Source organism: Gracilinanus agilis, chromosome 6, assembly GCF_016433145.1.
Source record: "Gracilinanus agilis isolate LMUSP501 chromosome 6, AgileGrace, whole genome shotgun sequence".
NCBI classification, from domain to species: domain Eukaryota; kingdom Metazoa; phylum Chordata; class Mammalia; order Didelphimorphia; family Didelphidae; genus Gracilinanus; species Gracilinanus agilis.
The window spans coordinates 132477415-132500414 of record NC_058135.1 but is presented as its reverse complement, the minus strand read 5'-3'; the positions used below and the strand labels follow the sequence as shown (position 1 = coordinate 132500414).

At 40.5% G+C, this 23000-nt stretch overlaps 1 protein-coding gene and 1 pseudogene across 1 annotated transcript in view; one reads left to right on the top strand and one right to left on the bottom strand.

Moving 5' to 3' along the window:
* The window catches only part of RNF150 (ring finger protein 150), a 370527-nt gene that overhangs the window by 88321 nt on the left and 259206 nt on the right, over positions 1–23000 (bottom strand). The window contains exons 3-4 of the mRNA XM_044680530.1: positions 7045–7116; positions 6035–6117 (exon numbers count right to left, since the gene is read on the bottom strand). Coding sequence (XP_044536465.1) covers positions 6035–6117; positions 7045–7116 — 155 coding nt within the window. The remainder of the gene's footprint in view (positions 1–6034; positions 6118–7044; positions 7117–23000) is intronic.
* Positions 4756–5204, top strand: LOC123251716 (annotated as a pseudogene).

The window sequence follows — 23000 nt, the reverse complement described above, 5'->3', positions numbered from 1 at the left end:
CCCCGGCTATCCAAAGGGTTTCCCTGGTGAGGATACTGCAGTGGCTCGCCATTTCTTTCTCCAGTGGATCGAATGTTAAAATAGTGCCCGACAATATTCTTCTGAGGCTTTCCTCCAAATTTGCTCTTCCATTCCAGAGTGCTTTGGTGATCACCATGAATGCCCATTAATTAATTATATATTAAACCTCTATTATATTAATTATTATATATTATATAAATTACATATTAATTATTAATTAAATATTTAGTAATATTAACTCAAATGAAATAAAGAGATTAATTAATTATATATTAATTAACAAAATATATTAATTATCATATATTGATTATAATAAATTAATTATGCATATAATTAATTAATGGGCATTCATGGTGATCACCAAAGCACTATATATATGTACTTATTGGTATACTTTTTGTTTCCTTCTTGTAGAATGCAAGCTCCTTTAAGGGCAAGGGCTTTTATTTTTTGTCTTTATAACCCCAGCAATGAGCATTGTGTCTGACACATAGAAGGTGCTCATAAAATATGTGGGGAAGGAAGGATGGGCCTAAGATACTTTTAAGTAATGTTTATTACTTACTATTCTATTAAATTAGTAAATTAAATAAAATTAATTATTTAAAATATTACTATTCTATTAAAAAATGTTTGCTGCCTGAATGACTATATCTTTTTTTTTTTAACCCTTACCTTCCACCTTAGAATCAATACTGTGTATTGACTGCAAGGCAGAAGAGGGGTAAGGGCTAGGCAATGGGGGTTAAGTGACTTGCCCAGGGTCACACAGCTAGGAAGTGTCTGAGGTCAGATTTGAACCTAGGACCTCCGGTCTCTAGGCCTGGCTCTCAATCCACTGAGCCACCCAGGTGCCCCCTGACTATATCTTTAAAGCTTCCATGCATGCTCAAGTAGGACAGGGAATAAAGACATCTTACTCTCTCCTAGTGATGAAGCTTGTCCAAGGTACCTTGTAATTTCCACACTTGTCATGGAAGTCAGTGAGTTCTCATACTAGATGAATATATTTAGCCTGATAAGGGAGGCCAGTGAGCCTTTTTTTTTAACCTTTTACTTGGGGCAGCTGGGTAGCTCAGTGGATGGAGAGCCAGGCCCAGAAATAGGAAGTCACTTAATTTCCATTGCCTAGCCTTTAGCACTCTTCTGCTTTGGAATCAATACACAGTATTGATTCTAAGACAGAAAGTGAGAGTTTTTAAAAAAAATGATCCTTACTTTATGTCTTAATAACAAGTCTAAAGCAGAATAGCAGAAAGGGCTAAGCAAACAGGAGTTAAGTGACTTGCCCAAGGTCACAGAGTTAGGAGTGTCTGAGGCTAGATTTGAACCCTGATCCTATTGACTCCAAGCCGGGTGCTTTCTCCATTGTGTCTCCTAGCTGCCCCAGGTCAGTGAGTTTTTCATGAAAGCATGAAGGAATGCAGTTATGCACAGTAGCTGCCCTAGAGGAGATTGCTGGGTCTTTATGGACCTCAACACAAAACTCAGTCCTATAGCCCTAAACTTAAGGCAGATGATGTGCTCTGAATGCACTGGGACATAGAATTGATTATAGGAGACCTTACAATCAGCTAGTTTCACATCCTCATTTTACAGAAATGGAAACTGAGGCACAGGGAGGGGAAGAGACTTGTCCAAGGTGAGCTCGATCACTATCTTATTATAACACAATTCAGATCCAATTCCATCTTTTTTTCCATACTGGGAAAAAGATGCCTTGATCATTAGTCAGTCAGTGACTACCTGAATTGTAACAAAGAAGTCATTGATTGCCCACACAATTTACTACTAATAATTGGCATCTATAATGTTTTAAAGCTCATTAGGCACTTTGCTCCAATAGTTCTGAGGCAGGTAGTGAAAATTTTATTATACCAATGAGGAACGGGGTTGGATATATTATATCACAAGTCTATAACGTCACAGATTTAGAACTGGAAGGGATCTTCAAGGTAATCTGGGCTTTGGATCATCAAGTGAGAGGCCATCTAATCCAATATTTTCATTTGAAAGATGAGCAAACTCGGGGAGTTTATGTAACTTTTCCAAGATCACACCGGTAGTCACCCTAAGAGGCAGGATGTGAATGCAGGTCCTCTGAGGCCAGAGACAGCAGCACCCTTCCACTCCATTGTATTTCCTTCACAGTCATTTTATAGTGAAGGAAACTGATGCCAAGACAAGCAAGTCCCATCAGAGGTAAGGGACAGAGCCTAGATCTAACCTAGACCTACGGAATCGAGATCCAAAGTAGAGCAAGTGATGGAACTGGGACTGAATCCCAATTCTATGTATTGTTCTATTTTACCACATAGCTGGTGCAGGTTTTAGCTGGAGGAGAAGAGTTTCTACAGATTCTAATTCCTCTTTTCCCCTTCTTTCCCCAACCCAAAGACTGTAAGGATGCCTTCTTTTTACATCCATATCCTGCATCTTTCTTTCCTCTAAGGTTTATTTCCTTTTTATTCTGAATTAGGCAAACACCAGCTAAAAGGAGCATTTCCATTTACACAGAAGCATTTTAAAAGGAGCAAAATCCAACACATGGAATTGTGCATCTTCTTCTTTCCTCCCTCCCTTCTTTCTTTCCTATTATACCCTTAACCATAGCCACCCTCCTTACATTCACTGCCAAATGAAAAACAACAGCAACGAAACCTTTGTAAAAACATGTATAGTCAAGCAGGATGAATTCTCCCATTTGCCTTGTTTGAAAATGTTCCCATATGCCTCCCCACCTTTAAAAATCCTTGCCTTCTGTCTTAGTATTAATTCAAAGACAGAAGAATGGTAATGCCTAGGCAATTGGGGATAAATGACTCATCTAGGGTCACACAGCTAGGAAGTCCGAGGTCACACTTCACCTCAGATCCTCCCGAGTTCAATACTGGGGCTCTATCCACTGTGCTACTTAGCTGCACCACTATATGCCTTCTTAATGGGTCTGGTGGGGAGATCTGCTCCTATCACAGAAAAGAGGAAGAGGAAATACTATTAGCTTGTTAAATATCCTTGGCCTCATTCTAGTCCTTTAATCTTTTTTTTTTTTTAAATTACTACTGTTTTATTATTTCAGTTAAACAAGAGAAGGAAAAAGAAAGGCTCTGGTTCTGAACACCAGGATTTTGGGAAGAAAACTAAAGCCTCTGGCTATTTCATCAGGTACTAGGGCAGGAGTTTCTCCTCTATGACAACAGCTGGCTGATCATATGACTAGGAGCATGACGTTTCATTGTTGGAAAAAATGCCCGCCAAAGGCATCAGATCCCCGTGAAAGCCTTGACCAATGGGGCATGGGACAGCAAAAGTCAGCACTGTCTCTAGTGTCGGGGGAAATGGGTTGAAATCCTGCCTCTGCTACCATAAACAAAACCCGCAACCCTCCTAGGCCCCAGTCTGGTCGAGATGGCCTCGGAGATGCTTTTAACTCTAGATCTCTGATCTTATGTTTCACCATTACATGAATATTTCTAGTGTTTGAGAACAATTTCATTTGCAAACATCTCCAATTATTGGGAAGGTTTTATTTCTTATATAAAGCAAAATCTGCCTTCCTCTAACTTTCCCAATTAGGCTATGAATCCTAACTCTGCCCTTTGGAGCTAAATCAAATTTCTTTTCCATGACAGCCCTGTAAATATTTAAAAGCAGCAATTAATGTCTCTGTCTTCTCTTATTCTCGCTGAATATCACCAGTTCCTTCAGCTAATTTTCATGGCATGTTTTCATGTCCATTCATCATTCTAGTCACCCTTCTCAGGACACATTGTGGATTTGCAAATAGAACAGTCAGAATTGGACACAATAATGCAGATGTGATCTGACCAAGGCAGAGTACAGCCTCAAGACCACCCCCTTCTCCCTGTTCTGGACTCTGAATTTACTGAAAAATCGAATCACAATAATATTCTTCTGGGGAGGAGTGGGTTTATCTTCCAAGCTCATAGAGAAAGAGAATGATGCTTTTTAAAAAAATACAGCACATGGGCAGCTAGGTAGCACAATAGACAGAATGGAGTCAGGAGGACCTGGGTTCAAATTTGATCTCAGACACTTCCTAGGTGTGTGGCCATGGGCAAGTCACTTATCCCCAATTGCTTAGTCCTACCCCCAATTGCCTAGTCCTTCTCACTCTTCTGTCTTAGAATTGATACTAAGAGAAGGTAAGGGTTTAAAACAAAAATGCATCACAGCTTAGATCCCAAAATAGACTAAGAATGCAGGACTGGGCTGAAGAGAACTGAGACAATGTGCTTTTCTTTATTTAGATCCACACCTGGGATCTCATGATGTGTAAGGGAATTCCCAGTGTAGAAACTCCCTCCAGGGATGCACACCAATAACTCATTTGTAGCTTTAAGTCTTGGAGAATTACATGGGTTCTGAGAGATGAAGTAACTTCCTCCTGGTCATAAGACCAGTGTGTGTCAGAGCTAGAACTCAAAGGCAGTTTTCCTGACTCCACGGGTAGCCTTTCCTCCACTACACCACTGTGATAGTCAACCACAATTCAAATCAATTCAAAGAATGCTAATTAAGGATGGAGGCTCCAAAAAACCAAAACCAAACAAACAAACAAAACACAACAAACATTTCCCTCCTACTCCTCCATAACTTTGAAAATGAATTTTCTCATCCAGATCAATTGTTTATTTAAAGAAATTTAAAGTTAAAAAAAGAAAAGAAAGAATCTTGCTCCTTTTCCCCTGGCTGGCCACTGGAGTCCACATGATGCCCAGAGTCACAGTGAAGGACATGAACTAGTATGAATATGTCTGGGCCCTGGCCATCTTTCTCAAAAAGCCAGGGAAGCTGAAAGTCCCTGAATGGGTAGATGCCATCAAATTGGCTAAACATAAGGAACTGCTGCCCTATGAAGAGAACTCTTCCTCCACACAGGCTGCCTCCACAGCCCATTACCTGTGCCTCTGAGGTGGTGCCAGGGTGGAATTCATGAACAAGATCTACGGGGGCACCAGTACCAGGGGGTCATGCCCAGTCATTTCAGCAGAGGTTATAAGAGTGTGACCCAAAGGGTCCTCTAAGCTCTGGAGGGCCTCAAGATGGTGGAAAAAGACCAGGAGGGGGGGTCAGAAGGACAGAGAGACCTTGACAGAATTATCAGATAGGTGGCAGCAGCCAACAAGAAACACTGGGACAAACCATTCCAAATTCATTAATAACTTGCCTTGTTGAGGAAATAAAAAAGAATCTGGGCCAGTGATGGTGAACCTATGGCACGGGTGCCAAAGACGGCAGCAGAGCACACTCTGTGGGCATTCGTCCACCCTCCCCCCCCCCCCCCCCAACCCCCCAGAGTGTATTACTAAAAAGGCAGAGGTACTTGGGCAGGGCTGCTTCCCTCCCCCCTCTCCACTACACATGTTGATACTTTTTCACATCCCCTGCCCCTCTGCTCAGGAGCCAATGGGAGCTCACAGAGGATAAGGTGGGTGGCTCACAGGTGGCAGAGCTGGAGGGGAGAGGAGCACTCGGCCACTCCCTTTTCCCTCTCTACTCACAGAGGACATTCCTCACTTCACCCACCCCTCCTCCCAGCAGCCCAAAGGGAATACTTCCTCCCTCTCCTATGTGTGGTACGGGAGAGGCACTCAGTCTCTAAAAGGTTTGCCATTACTGATCTAGGCTATGTACATAGCATCGTCCTAGGATCTGGAGGAGGTTCAAATTCAGATACGCCCTAGTCACTGCCATCATTGAGCTTCTAAGTGTAAGACAACAGGATCATTGATTATGAGCTGAAAGGGGCTTTAGATGTCATTTGGACCAACTTCCTTATTTTACATATAAGGAAACTGAGGCTCGGAGGGAATAAGCAACTTGACAGGGACGTGCAGCTAGTGAGTTTCAAAGTCAGGATTGGACTCTAAGTCTTCTTGTCTCCAAGTCCATAATTCCATCCATTCTGTATGTCAGGGTGTACCTCCGCCCTATTTAGTACCAAGCAGGACAACACAGGCTCTCTCTATCACACAACCTGTTGACTTACCGGCAAGGCAAGATCCGCACAACATCATTAGGCTTGTAGCCTTCGATACAAACTGCACAGTTATCGAAATCAGGCTCAGTTTCCTACAACAAAGAGAGAACAGTCAACCTGTTTCCTTAGCTTAGTTTGTAGATCCCTAAATTATATACTAAGATAAGTTATTGTGGGCAACCAACTTCATTCTACATTGAATCTTTTTTTTTTTTTAATTTTACCTTCTTAGAATCATTATTAAGTTTCAGTTCTAAGTAGAAGAGCCGCAAGGATTAGGCAATGGGGGTTAAGTGACTTGCCCAGGTTCACATAGCTAGGAAGCATCTCAGGCCAAATTTGAACCCAGGACCTTTTCACTCTAGGCTTGGCTCTCTATTGACTGAACCACTTAGCTGCCCCAACAACAGATCTTCAAAAGGAGGAACAAACCTCTCAGTGAAGTGTAGGCGGGGTTTCTGAATCAACATTTTACCAGGTATTTGCTCCTATCCTCAAATCTTTATCCCCAGAGCTTGTGCTTATTCTCTCTCTCTGTCTCTCTGTGTATCTCTCTCTCTGTCTGTCTGTCTGTCTCTCTCCCACCTCTCCTTTTCCTTTTCCCTCTCCCCAGTCCACCCCTTATCCTCCATCTTAGAATCAATACTGTATATTGGTTCCAAGGCAGAAGAATAATAAGGGTTAGGCAATGAGGGTTAAGTGACTTGCCCAGCATTATGCAGTTAAAAGGTGTCAGGCCAGATTTGAACCCAGGAGCTCCTGGGTCTTTCGCTCTGGCTCTCAATTCACTGAGCCACGTGGGTGCCCCCAGTCCCTAAGGCTCACTGCCAGTGATTTTATAATGAAACCACACTGCCTACTATAAAATTGTCTTGGTAATTTGCTGGCCTTTTGGAGGCTTTCATGGCAATTCGTCCCCCTCTCCCCCATGCTCTTCTTCTTCTTCCTGCCCTTCAAATCAGAGCCGGGAGGTGATGTTAGCAGAGCTCCACCCTTCAAAAGACAGCTGGGGATGTTACCTTGTCCCCCTTCTTGATGGTCCTGACCTGAAGCTTGCTGATGGCTTTCTTTGCAGCATCTCCCAGACGACGCTGAAAAAGGTAAAAACTGTTTCTTAGTCATTAAGGCACAGACCTTTCGGCTGGTTTTTTTTGACAATGTTCTTTTTTTTAAACCCTTACCTTCCATCTTGGAGTCAATACCATGTATTGGCCCCAAGGCAGAAGAGTGGTAAGGGTAGGCAATGGGGGTCAAATGACTTGCCCTGGGTCACACAGCTGGGAAGTGTCTGAGGCCAGATTTGAACCTAGGACCTCTCATCTCTAGGCCTGGCTCTCAATCCACCCAGGTGCCCCTTGACACAATGTTCTAGGGCTGACTGCCTGTGAAATCAAGGAGGGAAAAATGTAGGGAGAAATGAGGAAATGGCTCCCATGAAGAACTGCTGCATAAAGACAAAGACTGAAAGCAGCATCCATTAATGCCTCTGGCCAGACTGAAGTCCTATTGGTTATTCAGACTAAAACACAACAGGAGACAGGAAGGCATTGGCCCCAGTGACTCCAAACCCAGCGGACACCCACAAAAACAGAACGAAGTGGGAACCGTAGCAATCAGTGGGCTAATCTGGGCCATGAAGTGAGCCAGTCTGGATAACAAGCCATCCCAATCATCCACTTTTCTATAAGAGCAGGGTTTTTGTTTGACTGTTCGTGTAGTCATCTTAATTCTTCATTTTACTTGTCTTAGGTGGACACAACCTAAGAGTGAATCTGGAGTCTACTATCCCACTTTGTGGGTATTCCAATTTTCTCTCTATTTTATTTTGGATGTGGGAAGTGATTCTCATATTTATAGGATGGTAACATCCTGGGAGAGACTTTCACACATTTCTGGCAAGGCTCTCAATTTTTGGGATGGAGAAATGAGATTCTCATAAGTGGAATGTGTTATTCTGGGTCAAACAGTACCCAGGCAATGACCTAGCATTCAGGTCCCCAAATCCCAATAGTGCAGGGTCCTGCTCTATAAACAATGTATGTCCACTGCCCCCTTTCTTGATAGTCTTCATGTCACTGCCTCATCCTAGTTCTCCTCCTACTACCCTGACCATTCCTTCTTTGCCACTAGTTCTTCCTTCTCTATTTTCCTTGCCCCATGAAGGCATTCCCTAAGGTACCCGATTTTGCTTTTATCTCTCTCTAATGTCCTCCACAAGAGTCTTCATTCCCTCCAGCACCCACCTCTCTATAAATGACTTCCAAATCTATTTCCGTTAGCCCTGACTTCTTTTCCAAACTTGAGTCCTATTTTTCCGACTGTGGAATAGTAGAGAGAGTTACTGGACTTGGAGATCTAGTTTGAATTCCATCTCTGTTACTTATTATTAGGAGCTTTGTGATGATGGGCATGTGACTAACTTTCTGAGGCTAGATTTCTTCATTTTTAACATGAGAATCATCATCATAGTTTTTAGCACCTACCTAATTCAAATAAAATAGTACATGTAAGATACTTTGTAGGGCAGCTAAATGGAACAGTGGATAGAGCCCTGGACCTAGAATCAGGAAGATCTGAGTTCAAATTTGGCTTCAGATGCTTGACCCCAGGCAAATCACTTAATTTTGTTTGTCTCAGTTTCCTCATCTATAAAATGAGCTGGAGAAGGAAGTGACAAAATACTCCAGTATCTTTGCCGAGAAAGCCCTCAAATAGGGTTATGAAGAGTCAGACACAGCTGAGATGACTGAACGATAACAAAATCTTTTGTAAATTTTTGACTTCACTATCAATGTTGGTTATTATTATTCTTCCATAAATGTATATGAGAAGAAGAAATTGGTTGTTTTCCAGAGGACCATCCCTGCCACCACCAATACTAACTGGAGACCAATGGCCACTATGAGAAAGGTGAGCCCTAGAGACCTAGAGAGCATTATCTAGATCATAGGCCTGCTGTCATCTTCTAGGGGAGCAACCCTTTGGGATTAGGGGACCTGCCACCCTGTCCCCACCAATGCCAACTGTCACAAGCCAGATTAGACAAAGAATCAAATCATCTTGAAGGGGAGAGAGAGGAAGCATTGCCATGCAGGACAAATCCCTACCACTACCTTGATCGCCAACTCCCCTCTCCCTGTCTCCTTGTTGGTTTTTTCTCTCCTGTATTTGTTTTGAGGCATTATTTTAATGGTGGTTGGAGAGGACTCTTGTGGCGATTCTAAGCTTCTCTGCTGAAATTTTCATTAAGCAACTTCTATCTGCTACCATTAATGAGCTAAGTACTGGGAATACAAGTACAAAGAATAAAACAATCCTTCCATGCAAAAAGTTTACATTCTAATGGGGAAGAAAATAATATGTATAAAAATAAAAGCATATAAATACCAAGTTAATAAATAAACAAAATTGTGAAATACAAGGCCTTGGGGGATGGAGAGCAATAGATTTGAGGAAATTGGTCAAGGCTAAAAACAGAAGATGGTGTTTGAGCTATATCTTTTTTAAAAAAATTCTTACTTTTTGCTTTAGAATTAATACCATGTATTAGTTCCAAGGCAGAAGAGCAGTAGGGACTAGGCAATGCAAGTTAAGTAACTTGCCCAGGGTTACACAGCTAGGACGTGTCTGAGGCCAGATTTGAACCCAGGATCTCCTGTCTCTAGGCCTGGTCCTCATAGGCCTGAGCCACCTAGCTGCCTTCTTGAGCTATAGCTTTTTTTTTTTTTTTTTTACTTTTACCTTCTGTCTTGGAATCAATATTGCTTATTGATTCCAAGGCAGAAGAATCTTGATTTCGACTGGTTCAAATCAGTATAAACAAGTAAAAACCAATTCAAAGCAGTAAATACCAGTATAAACCAGTAAAAAATAATTTAAGCCAGCAAAAATAGGTCAAGCTGATTCAAACTAGTATAAATCAGTAAAACTCAGTTCGAATCAGTTCAACTAGTAAAAACAAGTATAAACCAGTAAAAGCTAGTTCCAACCAGTAAAAAACTAGTAGAAACCCATTTAAACCAATAAAACATAGTATAAACCAGTAAAAAAAATCTGTTGAGAAAATTGGTCAAGGCTAAAAACAGAAGAGCGCTGGAGCCACGTCTTTTTTTTTTTTAAAATTTCTTATTTTCTGCCTTAGAGCCAATACTGTGTGTCAGTTCCAAGACAGAAGAATGGTAAGGGATAGACAATGGAGGTTGAGTGACTTGTCCCTGGTTGCAAGTGAGAAGTGTCTGAGGCCACATTTGAACTCAGGACATCTAGTCTCTAGGCCTGGCTCTTGTCCTTGCTGCCTTCAGTAGCCAACATTTTTGTTAAGTCTTTTTCAGTTATGTCTAACTCTCCATGACTCCACTTGGGGCTTTCTTGGCAGAACTACTGGAATTATTTGCCATTTCTTTCTCCAGTTCATTTTACAGATGAGGAATTAAGGCAAACAGGGTTAAGTGACTTGCCCAGGATCACACAACTGTTAAATGTCTGAAGCTGGATTTGAACTCATGTAGATGAGTCTTCCTGATTCCAAGAAGCCACCTAGCTGCCCTTAAGCTACATCTTAAATGACAAGAGGGATTCAGTATGATGGAGGTAAGGAAAGAATATATTACAAGAATGGAAGATAGCAAGAATTCTAGGACTAGCAGTGGCACCCTTCTTACTCCCTCTCCCCTACCTCTGGCCCCCACTTCCCAGACTGTAAGCCCAATTTCCAGCTCAGTCTCTACAGTCAATATTCATGGAAGCAATATGCTGCCTCCTGGCACTGCCACAACTACAATTTATCACCATCAAAATCTCTGATACAGTCAGAGTGAAACATTACACTCAGATGTGGCTTTTATCAATGGAAATGATACTAAAGAAGATGCACTGCCATCTACCTCACTGCTCTACTATAAAGACCACTGGACCCTTCCACTTGACTAGATGCTGAAATCTCCTATCTGTGTTCTCTCCTTCTATTACGATATGAGTGAGATCTTAGAAAGCAGGGACTATTTTGCTTTTCTATTCTCAGTGCGTAGCACACTGCTAAATACATTTTAAAAATCATTATTATTAAACTATCCTTACTTAAACCCAAGAATATTCTAGTAAATGTTTAGCCAGTGATTCTCTGAAAAAAATGTAGGAGGAAACATTTTGCCTTTATTCTGCATTATTAACATTTACTTCATCACTTTCTTAAGTCTAGACGATCAATGCAACAATACATCAAATTCTAAGCGTAGTGTTTGCTGATTTCCAAGGTATAAATGATTACACTGAAAATGTAGTAGGCTCTTGTCTAGGTGTAATGCTAGAACTGCAAACTCAACATGCTTCAAACCCAAACTTACCATTTCTCCCCCTTCTCCCCCTAATAACCAGTTCTTCCTTTTGGCTCCATTATTTCTGTTGAAGAGGCTATCACTGTCCAAGTCATCCATGCTCAAAATTTGGAAGTCATCTTTTTTTTAAACCCTTACCATTACTAGGTGTCAGTTCTAAGGCAAGAATCATAAGACCGAAGCAATTGAGGTTAAGTGACATGCACAGGGTCACGTAATTAGGAAGTGTCCAAGGTAAGATTTGAATCCAGGTCCTCCTGATTCCAGGCCTGGCTCTCTATCCACTGAACCACCTAACTGTCCCTAGAAGTCACCTTTGACTATTCACTCTCCATTGTCTTTGACATTGAAGCAGTTGCCAAGTCCTACTGATTATACCTTTGTGATGTCTTACATTCATCTTTGCCTTTCCATTCCCATTCTCTAGCTCATGCCCCATTACCTTTTTCTTGGATTATGACAGCTGCCTATCATATTTCTGATCTTTTTACCCCTTTAATCCATCAAGCAGAGTCATGGAAGATTCAATGGATCATGCAATTTCCCTGCTAAAAATAAACAATCACTCCTCCCCTTAAATGGATCCATATTTCCAATAGAATAAGCTCCCAACTCCTCCAGCCTATCATTAAAGTACTCCCCAATGTGTTCTGAACTGTTCCTCTTGGCTTTAACTCTCAGTGATCCCCTGGATGTATTCTGCACTTCATTCAAATTGAACTTCTTGTTGTTCCCTGAACAAATCTTTCCTTTTTCTGCCTCTGTGACTGTGTGCCTGGAATGCCAATTATAAGCATCTCTGAGAGTTGAAACTCTCTCCATATTTCAAGAAACAGCTCAAATAATTCCTCTAAGAAGCCATAAATGAATGCTGCCAACTAGAAGTGATCTATCTCACCTTTGAACCTCTTTACCCTCTCTTGATACAATTAGCACTTTTCTGACTTATGCATATTCCACATGGAATGGTGGATAGGGGGGTTGGTCTTGAAATGATGAAAAACTGGTTTCAAGTCATGTTACTTCTCTCAGGACATATGTCTCCATTTCAGTGACATTGAGTAAGTCTCTAACATAGTAAGTTATGAACAAGTTGTCAATCTGTATTGGTGGAGAATATTTTGACAGTGCAATAGGGATGAAATCATAGATGTAGGCACTATAAAACAAAACCCAAATTCATATATTTATCTTCCCTTTCTTACTCCTGAGTTATATGCCTTAACTTCTTCTGGCTCAGTAATATGATTTATCTTTGTTTCCCTTCTTTAAAATTAAAATTGATTTATCTGTTTGATACATTAAAACACTTAGGTAACTCACTTCTTTCCCTTATTAGAGAAGGTATTGTTTGGCAAAAAAAATGTATATTCTAAAACTTTGTCTTGCTAATTTCTGTTTATCAGTTCTTTCTCTGGAGGTGGATGTACAGAAGCCATTCTTCAAAGAGTATTTCTGTTGTTGTATATAATGTTCTCTTGGTTCTGTTCATTTAGCTCTTTATAACTTCATGTACGTCTTTCCATGGTTTAAAAAAATAACATTTGTCCATTTCTTACAGCACAGTAATATTTCATCACAAACATATACCACAACTTGTTTAGCCATTCTCCAACTGATGGATAACCCTTCAAATTCTAGTTCTTTGCCAACACAAAGAGAGCTGCTATAAATATTTTAGAACATATAGGTCCTTTTCCCCTGATCACCTTAGAAAATAAATCTAATAGAGACATTGCTGGGTCCAAAAGTGTACATGGTTTTATCTCTTTGGGGCATCTCTTTGGGCATAATTCCAGATTGATTTCCAAAATGGCTAAATTCTGCAACTTTGCAAAGTTGTTGATTGATTATTTCTACTAGCTTTTTAGTTGATTCTCTAGGATTTTTTAAGTAAACTATCATATCATCTGCAAAGAGTGATATCTTGGTCTCCTTACTGCCTATTTTAATACCTTCAATTTCTTTTTCTTCTCTAATTGCTATTGCTAGTGTTTCTAGTACAATGTTAAATAATAAAGGTGACAGTGGGCATCCTTGTTTCACACCTGATCTTATTGGGAAGGCTTCTAATTTATCCCCATTGCACATGATGCTTGTTGATGGTTTTAGATATATATTGTTTATTATTTTTAGGAAAGACCCTTCTATTCCTATACTTTCTAATGTTTTCAATAGGAATGGGTGTTGTATTTTGTTAAAGGCTTTTTCAGTATCTATTGAGATAATCATGTGATTTTTGTTTGTTAGTTCATTGATTTAGTCTATTATGTGGATGATTTTCCTAATGTTGAACCATCCTCGCATTCCTGGTATAAATCCCACCTGATGATGATGGATAACCCTCGTGATCACTTGCTGGAGTCTTTTTTGCTAGTATTCTATTTAAGATTTTTGCATCTATGTTCATTAAATAAACGCACATAAATCATCAGCATTTCTATATATTTCCAACACATCACAGCAGCAAGAGTTAGAAAGAGAAACACCATTTAAAATCACCCTAGACATTATAAAATACTTAGGAATCTATCTACCAAAACAAACACAGGAATTATACGAACACAACTATAAAACACTTTCCAAACAATTAAAACTAGATCTAAACAATTGGAAAAACACTGGTTGCTCATGGGTAGGATGAGCTAACATAATAAAAATGACCATTCTACCCAAATTAATTTACTTATTTAGTGCCATACCTATCAAACTACAAAAAAACTTTTTTACTGAATTAGAAAAAAAACTATAACAAAGTTCATTTGGAAGAACAAAAGATCAAGAATATCAAGAGAAATAATGGGGAAAAAATGTGAAGGAAGGTGGCCTAGCAGTACCAGATATTAAACTATACTATAAAGTAGAGGTCATCAAAACAATATGGTACTGGCTAAGAGACAGAAAGGAGGGTCAGTGGAATAGATTTGGGGTAAGTGACATCAGCAAAACAGTGTATGATAAACTCAAAGAGCCCAACTTTTGGGACAAAAATCCACTATTTGACAAAAATTGCTGGGAAAATTGGAAAAAAAATATGAGAGAGATAAGGTTTAGATCAACATTTCACACCCTACATCAAGATAAATTCAGAGTGGGTGAATGACTTGAATATAAAAAAGGAAACTATAATAAAATTAGGTGAACCAAAATGACTGAATCAGTTCATAGTTCTACCAACAGTGTATTAGTGTCATTGTTTTTCCACATCTCCTTCAACATTAGTCATTTTGCCCTTTTATCATTATAGCCAATCTGATAGGTATGAAATGATAGCTCAGAATAGTTTTGGTTTGAATATCTCTAATCAATTATAATTTGGAGCATTTTTTCATATAGTTATATGTAACTTTGATTTCTTCATCCAAAAACTCTCTGCTCATAACTTTTGATTATTTATCAATTGAGGAATGACTCATATTCTTATAAATTTGACCAAGTTCTCTACATATTTTAGACATGAGACCCCTGAGAAACTGTCTATAAAAATTTGTTCCCAACTTATTTCTTTCCTCCATTTCCCTGATAGAACCTAACACATAACAGGGTTAGGGGTTGGGACTAGCCCCATAGTTTCTTTGATATACAAAATTCCTAGGTGAAGGAGTTTTCTGCTAATCCTGAAGCTAACTCCCTAAGGCTACTGTTTGCAGAGTAGGTGTTGACCAGCCCTACTAAAGTTTCCTTTCCCTCTTGCCCATGAATAGTATGTGAGTCAGAAGTAGGACTAGAGGGGCAGCTAGGTGGCATAGTGGATAGGGCACCAGGTCTGGAAGCTTGAGGACTTGGGTTTAAATCCTGCCTCAGACACTTCTGAGCTGTGTGATCCTGGGCAAGTCATTTAACCTCTGCTGCCTAGCCCCTGACCTTCTCTCTTGGAGTTGTTACTAAGATAGAAGGATAAGGGTTTAAAAAAATCATATGAGTTATATGAGATAACATACGCAAAGCATTTTGTAAACTTTAAAAAATGATAGTATATATATATATGTTTATTTATACAGTATATTTAGTATATATATATGTGTGTGTGTGTGTGTGTGTACATATGTATGTGTGTGTAAAGACACACACATATAAATGAATTACTGGGGTTAAAATAAATCATTTACCTATTACGCCTCCCCAGAGAGAACTAGGATGGTTCTCAGATGACACTGAGATCTTATCTAAAGCTTTTCCAGGTATGTAGATCCTGCCACAGTTTAAACTATGCTGGCAAAGACTCTTAGTTCCAGGCCACTGAGAGGTTTAGAGGAGAACAGAAGTGGATAAATCCTCAGGAGATGCATGAGCTGCTCAAAAGTGAAGTGACCTGTCCAGAGTCACATAGTTATTGTCAGAGGCAGTATTTGAACTCGGCAGAAGGCATTCAAGTATAGTCAAATTGAAGGACCTGAGTTCAGATCTCGCCTTTGATGTTTATAGTCTGTGTGGCATATCACTTAATCTCAGTGGGTCTCTATTTCCCCAACTGTAAAATGAGAGGATTAGACTAGATAGCCTCTGTGATTTCTTCCAGCTTCGGCTCCGTTTGTCTATAATCTTCCTTACCTCAAGGAGAGGTCACGTACTAGAGTACTGAAGCCTAGTAGTCCATCCTCTCTCCCACAATGCATCTACCATTTTGATGTATCTAAAGAAAAATACTACAGATCTTGGGGAAAATTCCATTTTTTTCTCTTTCCTCCCTAACAGAAAACAGTTTTGCCAGGGCTCTCTGAAGGTGTCATGCATTTTACCAATAAGTAAGATTGGCACTTCCATTCAGGAAACAACCCTAAAGCAGACTGGAATGAAGGTATTAGGCATTATGGTGAGCAGCGGGGTTAATGCTGAGGGATTTAAGAAGACAAATCCCATTAGGGACACTGGGATGCCTTCAGCAGGCACAGGTTAATACCCTCCTATGTGCTGAGCTTACTCGGTCCCAACAGAGAGATTCAGTCACAACAAAGGCAGAATCACTCCAGGTATGAGCTTTCCCAACTAGCAGAAGGACCTATCAAGCCTCAGGGAATGGAAAAGCCCTTATTTATTCCCCCTGGAAAAGGTCCGACCATTTTTAGGCTTGGAGGCAGAGACACTTCTGAAATATAAACAATTCTCTAAGGGATAGCAAAACAGAAATCATAGGATCGTGCAATTTGGTGCTGGGTGGGACCTTAGAAAGCGTATATATATTTTTAAACTCATATCTTCTGCCTTGGAACCAATTGGTTCCAAGGCAGAAGAGCAGTCAGGGTAAAATAATAGGGGTTAAGTGACTTGCTCAGTCTCACATAGATAGAAGTTATCTGAGGCCATATCTGAATCCAGGACCCCTTTCTCCCGGCCATTTTTTCAATCCACTGAACTATCTAGGTGCCTTTAGAAATCTTATTGACAGATATAGTAGAGAGAAGAGGAAAGGCAGGAAGACTAGATTCAAGTCTCACATCTGGGTTTATTACCTTGAGTAAGTCATTTAACATCTTTGTCTCTCAAGAAATTTTTTAAGAATAAGGTGTGAAGGGCAGTTAGGTGATGCAGTGGATAGAGTGCTGGCCCTGGACACAGAAAGACCTAAGTTCAACTCCAGCCTAGCTATGACCCTGGGCATGTCACTTAATCTTGTGTGCCTCAGTTTCCTTACCTATAAAATGAGTTGGAGAAAGAAATGGCAGACTATTTCAGTATCTGCCAAGAAATCCCAAATGGGGTCATGAAAAGTCATGACTGGCCCAGAACAAATAAGTTGCAAAGCAGAGGCCCATTTGCTTTGGGAGAGGGAATTTCTGATACCAGTGTAATTACAGGGCTGGTTCAAGAAAAAAAAATCCATTCGTTTTGTCCATGTGAAAACTGAAGCCGAGAGAAGGAAGCAGACATAGCCAAGGTTTCAGAGGTGAGAGGTAACAGCCAGGATTTCTCTGACACCAAATCTAGAGTTTTCCACTATCCCATGCTGTCTCCTCCTATAAAGGGGAAAGAATATCTGACAAAATCATTAAGATTTTTCTTCATTCTATAAAGAATTTTGTTATGGGGGAGGAGGGTGGACAATACACAGAGAGGTCAAATGACTGCCAGGCATGAAAGATGCTTTTTACTTGTCTATCCCCAAAGAACTGCATGAAATGTATTTCCTGTGATCAAAGCTTTATTTTGGATCCAGCTATCTCTATCTAATCCAAGGACACACACATATTCTCTCTCTCTCTCTCTCTCTCTCTCTCTCTCTCTCTCTCTCTCTCTCTCTCTCTTACTTTTGATCAAATGAAAGTTGAATATCTGTAGCTCAAGCCAAAGGAAGGGAAAGAAATAATCTCTGCAGCTGGGGGCAGTACAGATGTCTCAGCATCTGTCTGAGGAATACGGAAAAACTGTGCTGCTGCTATTTGATGAGAGAAGTCAATAATGTTTCACATGTCTCTGTAGGAGTGCTGGGACAATACAATTCCTTTCAGAGTGAGAAAATAAAAATATATGCCTTGAGACAATATTAACATTCCACGCTCATTTTTTTCCTCCACATTTCAATAGGGTGGGTAAGTTTCCGTTTTTTTATAAATGACCTAAAAAAAGTATTTGCAGAAATACTGACAGCTGGAAGAAAGATCACGGCCATACTTTCAACCATAGCCAAACTGGTACTGCTGGGGTTTCACATTTCCAAGAAGAAAATTATTCAAGGGGGACACATAATGAGTAGAAATCCAAATGCCTTTTACGGAAATGACTTAGGTTAATGGTTGCGATGGATGTTTTTGCAGTCTGTCTTCCATGTCTTAAAGTTGGAATTGTTGTGAGTATGTATGGGTGTGTGTGTGTATAAGAGAAAATGTTTGCTGCACCCCTTCCAGATTTTCAGCATAAAGTGTGGCGTGTGCCCAGCTGGGGAAGAGGAATATATGAAATGGAGCCAGATGTCTAAGCAAATCTGCCAGGTTGGCCAGACACTATGCTGTGTACCTCTAAGAAGTGCTGCTCAGATAGACACAGAGAGGGACGTGTAGAGGGGGAGGTTGTAGGTACCATCTCGATGACCATGAATGAAAGGGGGAGTTCTCTCAGTATTTCTGCAGACATTCGTGCCCCAATTCAGGGGCAGAGTCCTTATTTTTCTCCCTCTGGAAATGTCCAGAGGGCTGGCCTCTGAAGGTTAGCAGGGTTGGGAAAGAATCTAACCAATCAACTGAAACTAGGGAAACACAAGAAGAAACTTTTAAACTTTCACCTTCTGTCTTAGAACCAATACTACGTATTGGTTCTTTTTTTCTTTTCTTTTCTTCAAAGATATTCTATTTGTCCAATTACATGTAATAATTTTCAACGTACATTTTCCAAAATCATAAGACTCAAACTGTCTCTTCCGCTCCCTTCTCTGTACCCACTCAGAGATGGTAAGCAATTTGATCTGGGTTATATATGTATTATCCTGCAAAACATACTTCCATATTGGTCACTGTTGTAAGAGGTCATTCATATAAAACCTAACCCCCCAAAAAAGTTAATAAACTGTTGTGAAATATAGTATACTTTGATCTGCATTCAATTCCAACAGTTCTTTCTCTGGACTATGTATTGGTTCCAAGGCAGAAGAGTGATAAGGGCTAGGAAAGGGAGGTTAAGTGACTTGCCCAGGGTCACACAACTAGAAATTATCTGGGGCCATATCTGAACCTAGGACCCCCAGTCTTCAGACCCGGCTACTGAGCCACCTAGCTGCCCCCAAGAAGAAGAGACTTAATGAGTTAACTTGATTGCTAATCTACCCACATTGATAGGAAGCACTTCTGGAAAAGAAGTCACAGCAGCTTTGAGGGTGATGGAACATTTTAAGAAATGCCACTATGGAAGCTAGCCAAAAGCTGATCCAAATTCCACCCAAGATGGGGAAGTGACAAAATTGCCTGGCTTGTAAGAAACTGAAGGAAAGTCCCATGCAAGATTGTCCTTCTTTGTATTGCTGCTACTACTGCTATTCCTCCCACCTTTTCCTGGATGCTCTCTCTGGGGTTTCAAGATATTCCTTTCTCCTGGCTCTTAGGTGTTAGAGGACTCCCCCTTAGTCCCTTGTTTTAGGGACTAGTTTTGTTCATCACTCAGGTCATTTGTAACTCCAAGGTCCTGACTTAGGTCTTCTCTTCTTTTTTCTCTCTCTACACTGTCTAGGTGACCTTTTCCATTTCCATAGCTTCAGGCTTAATTCATTTATCTATACATGCATAGTCCCTGCTTTGTCAACCCTAAATTGCTCTCTGGAGCCAGAATCCCTATCACCAGCTGCCTAATTGACATTTCTAACTGGATGGCCTGTAGGCAGTTCAAACTCAATAGGTACAGAATAGAATTCACTGTCCTTCTTCCCAATTCTTCCATATTTTCTTATTTCTATCAAAGGCACCATTATCTTTCCAGTCACCAAAGTGCTTTAATTCTTCCCCTCACAATTCATACCTAATCAATTGTTGCTGTTGTTGTTCTGTCATGTCCAACTCTTTGTGACCCCATTTAAGATCTTCTTGGCAAAGACACCAGAGTGGTTTGCCATGTTTTCTTCTACTTTATCTTAAATAAGAGGAAACCGAGGCAAAGTGTTAAGTGATTTGTCCAAGATCAAATACCTTGTAAATGTCTGAGGCCAGATTTGAACTTTGGAGAAGTCTCTTCCTAATTCTAGGCCCAGGACCCCATCCATTACACCTCTTACCTCATGGCTAAATCTTTTTTTTTTTTTAACCCTTACCTTCTGTCTTGGAGTCAATACTGTGTATTGGCTCCAAGGCAGAAGAGTGTTAAGGGCTAGGCAATGGGGGTTAAGTGACTGGCCCAGGGTCACACAGCTAGGAAGTGTCTGAGGCCAAATTTGAACCCATCTCTAAGCCTGGCTCTCAATCCACTGAGTCACCCAGCTGCCCCCATGGCTAAGCCTTGCTCATTCCAACTTAAAAATATCTCTTGCATCTGTTTCCTTCACTCTATCCCCAGGGATATTTCTTTTGCTCATGTCCTCATCACCTCTCACCTGGACCTTTGCAAAAACTCTCTCTCTTTTGCTGTCCTTGTCTCAAACCTCTCCTTTCCAATCTATCCTCCACATAGCAGACAAAGTGATTTCCCTAATGTATAACCCTTACCACATCACTCCCAGACCTAATAAACTCCAGGGGCCCCTTATTATCTCTAGGATCAAATATAAACTCCTCTCTTTGGTCTATAAAGCCCTTCACAGCCTGGCTCCAGTCTTTCTTTCCAACTTCATTACAAATCACTCCCCTTCATGAACTGCCATTCTTGTTTTCACTTATGGACTACATCCCACGAACAGTCTACATGCCTTTGCAGAAGCTGGGCTCCGTCCCTGAAATGCACTCTGCCCTTACACCTCTGTCTCCCTAGCTTCCTTCAAAGTTCACTTCATGCATCGAGCCTTTCCTATTTGCCTAAGTGTCTCTCCTCAAACTAACACAGATTTATTTTGAAAATATTTGGTATAGACTTATGCTTGTACATGCTGTCTTCCTCCATTAGAATGCAAACTCTTTGCAAGTAGAGATTGTTTTGGTCTTCGCAAGTGTATCCCCAGTGTCTAGCATTCTGCCCTGCACAGAGTAGATGCTTAAAAAAACAACAGCAACAACAACAAAAACAACTTGTTGATGGATTGGCTAAAATGTAAGCTCCTTGATGGGAGTCATCATTAAATTTTTATTAGTGACAATTCCATTTTTGTCTTTGTGTCCCCAGCACCTAGCACAGTGCCCTGCACATAGTAAGTGCTTTATTACATTCTTTGTTCATCAGTTGACCATTGCTGCTACCATTTTTCTTGTTTCTTAGTGTCACCACTGATAGTACTTCAAATGCTACTGATGATTGTGACAGAAATTGTGCCTGCTCTTGCTAATTATAAAACTCATAACACTACTAGCTCACTTTTATTTAGCAATTTAAGCTAAATAAAATGCTTTGCTTTAACATAGCCCTGTGAAGCTGGTGGTGTTGTGGTTATCTCCACTTTACAGATGAGGAAACTGAGGCCCAGGGGGGTGAAGTTGAAGTGACTTGTCCATTGTGACACAATGACTGAGTGTTGAGAGTCAGGATCTGAACTTGGGTCTCTTTACCCTCTAGTTGCTGCTCTTCTCACTACACTATAGCTACCTCTAAATAGATGTATACTGAAAGAGATAAGAAAACGCAGAAAGAGAGATAGCTAGGTTAGAATGCAGAGGAAATTCATCTTTTCTGCCACTTTCCTTGAAGGAGATGATTCTCAGAGATGCCTTTTCCCCTCCTTTATCCTACCAGGAACATTTTGTTATCCTTTCAATAACCATTACAACAGCTAGCAAACAAGATAAGGACTAAATGTCCTTATTTACTAGGATATATAGTGTCTGCTATACAAAAGGGAGATGAATAGCCACAGCCTCTGCCTTTTAAGAGTTCCTACTTGGAACAGGGCATCACTGCTGTCACTGATGGTTCCCCACCAGGGGAGCAGCAGAGGACCTGGAAAGGGCATTGGACTTGGAGTCGGAGGACCTGGGATCAAATACTCTGTTACTTACAACCTCATTTAACTCATTTAAACTCTCTGGGCCTCAGTTTCTTCATATGAAAAGGGAAAAGTCTGGACTATTTCCTTCTAGCTCTATCTCTGACCTGTGATTCTATAGATAATCTCTTATACTACTCAGTCTGGTTTTTTGTTTTTTTATTTTTGTTTTTGTTTTTTATAGAAAAGGTTCAGCCTTGCATAGTGGACCTGTTCACTTAGGCCATCATTATCACTAATGTGGATTGCTGCTCCATTAACAAATTAATATATTTGTTTATCAGATTTTCAGATGACACAAAATTAGGAGGACCAGTTGATATACTGGATGACAGAATCAGGCTAGAACACCATACAGGATAGGATAAGATGCCATTTAACAGGTGTAAATGAAGTGTTACCCTTTGGTCAAAATATCAACTTCACAAATCCAAGATGGGGGAGGCAGGTTAGATAGCAGCACTTGACTTCAAAAAAGCTCTGAGGGTTTTAGGGGACTGCAAACTCAATGAGTCAGTATGGTGTGGGGCATTGAAGAAAGTCTTGGGCTGCATTAAGAGAGCCTGGCTTCCGAGGATGAGAAGCGGTAGAATCGTTGGATCCTGCCATGGTCAGAACACAACTATAGGTGCTTTGGGGCATTCCATTTTAAAAAGGACATTTATAAACAAAAGAGAATAAGAAAGGGTCACCTAGGATGAAGAATGGACTTGGGGCCATGTCCTAGGTGGACATGTTAAAGCAATTAGGGATATTTAGCCTGGGAAAGTGAAGACCTGGGTGGCAAATGGAAGCTGAGTCAGATTGTTATATTTGGCCATCAGAGTCAACAGGTGGAAGAAGCCAACTTAGCCTCAAGATATGTAAAACACTTCATTAATGATGAGACCCACTTAAAGGTGACAAGAGGAGACAAAAGGAGAAAAGACTTCCTCTCTAGCAAAGGCTGAAAGTCCAATTGTTGGACCTGCCACCCCCCTTGCCTTGGAACGCTTCTGGAAACAAATCATCTCTTGTTTCCAATACTCAAAGATTTCTTTCAAGACCTGGGCCACATGCCACCCATTACTGGTGGCCTTTCTGGGTGCTCCCTGCTTCT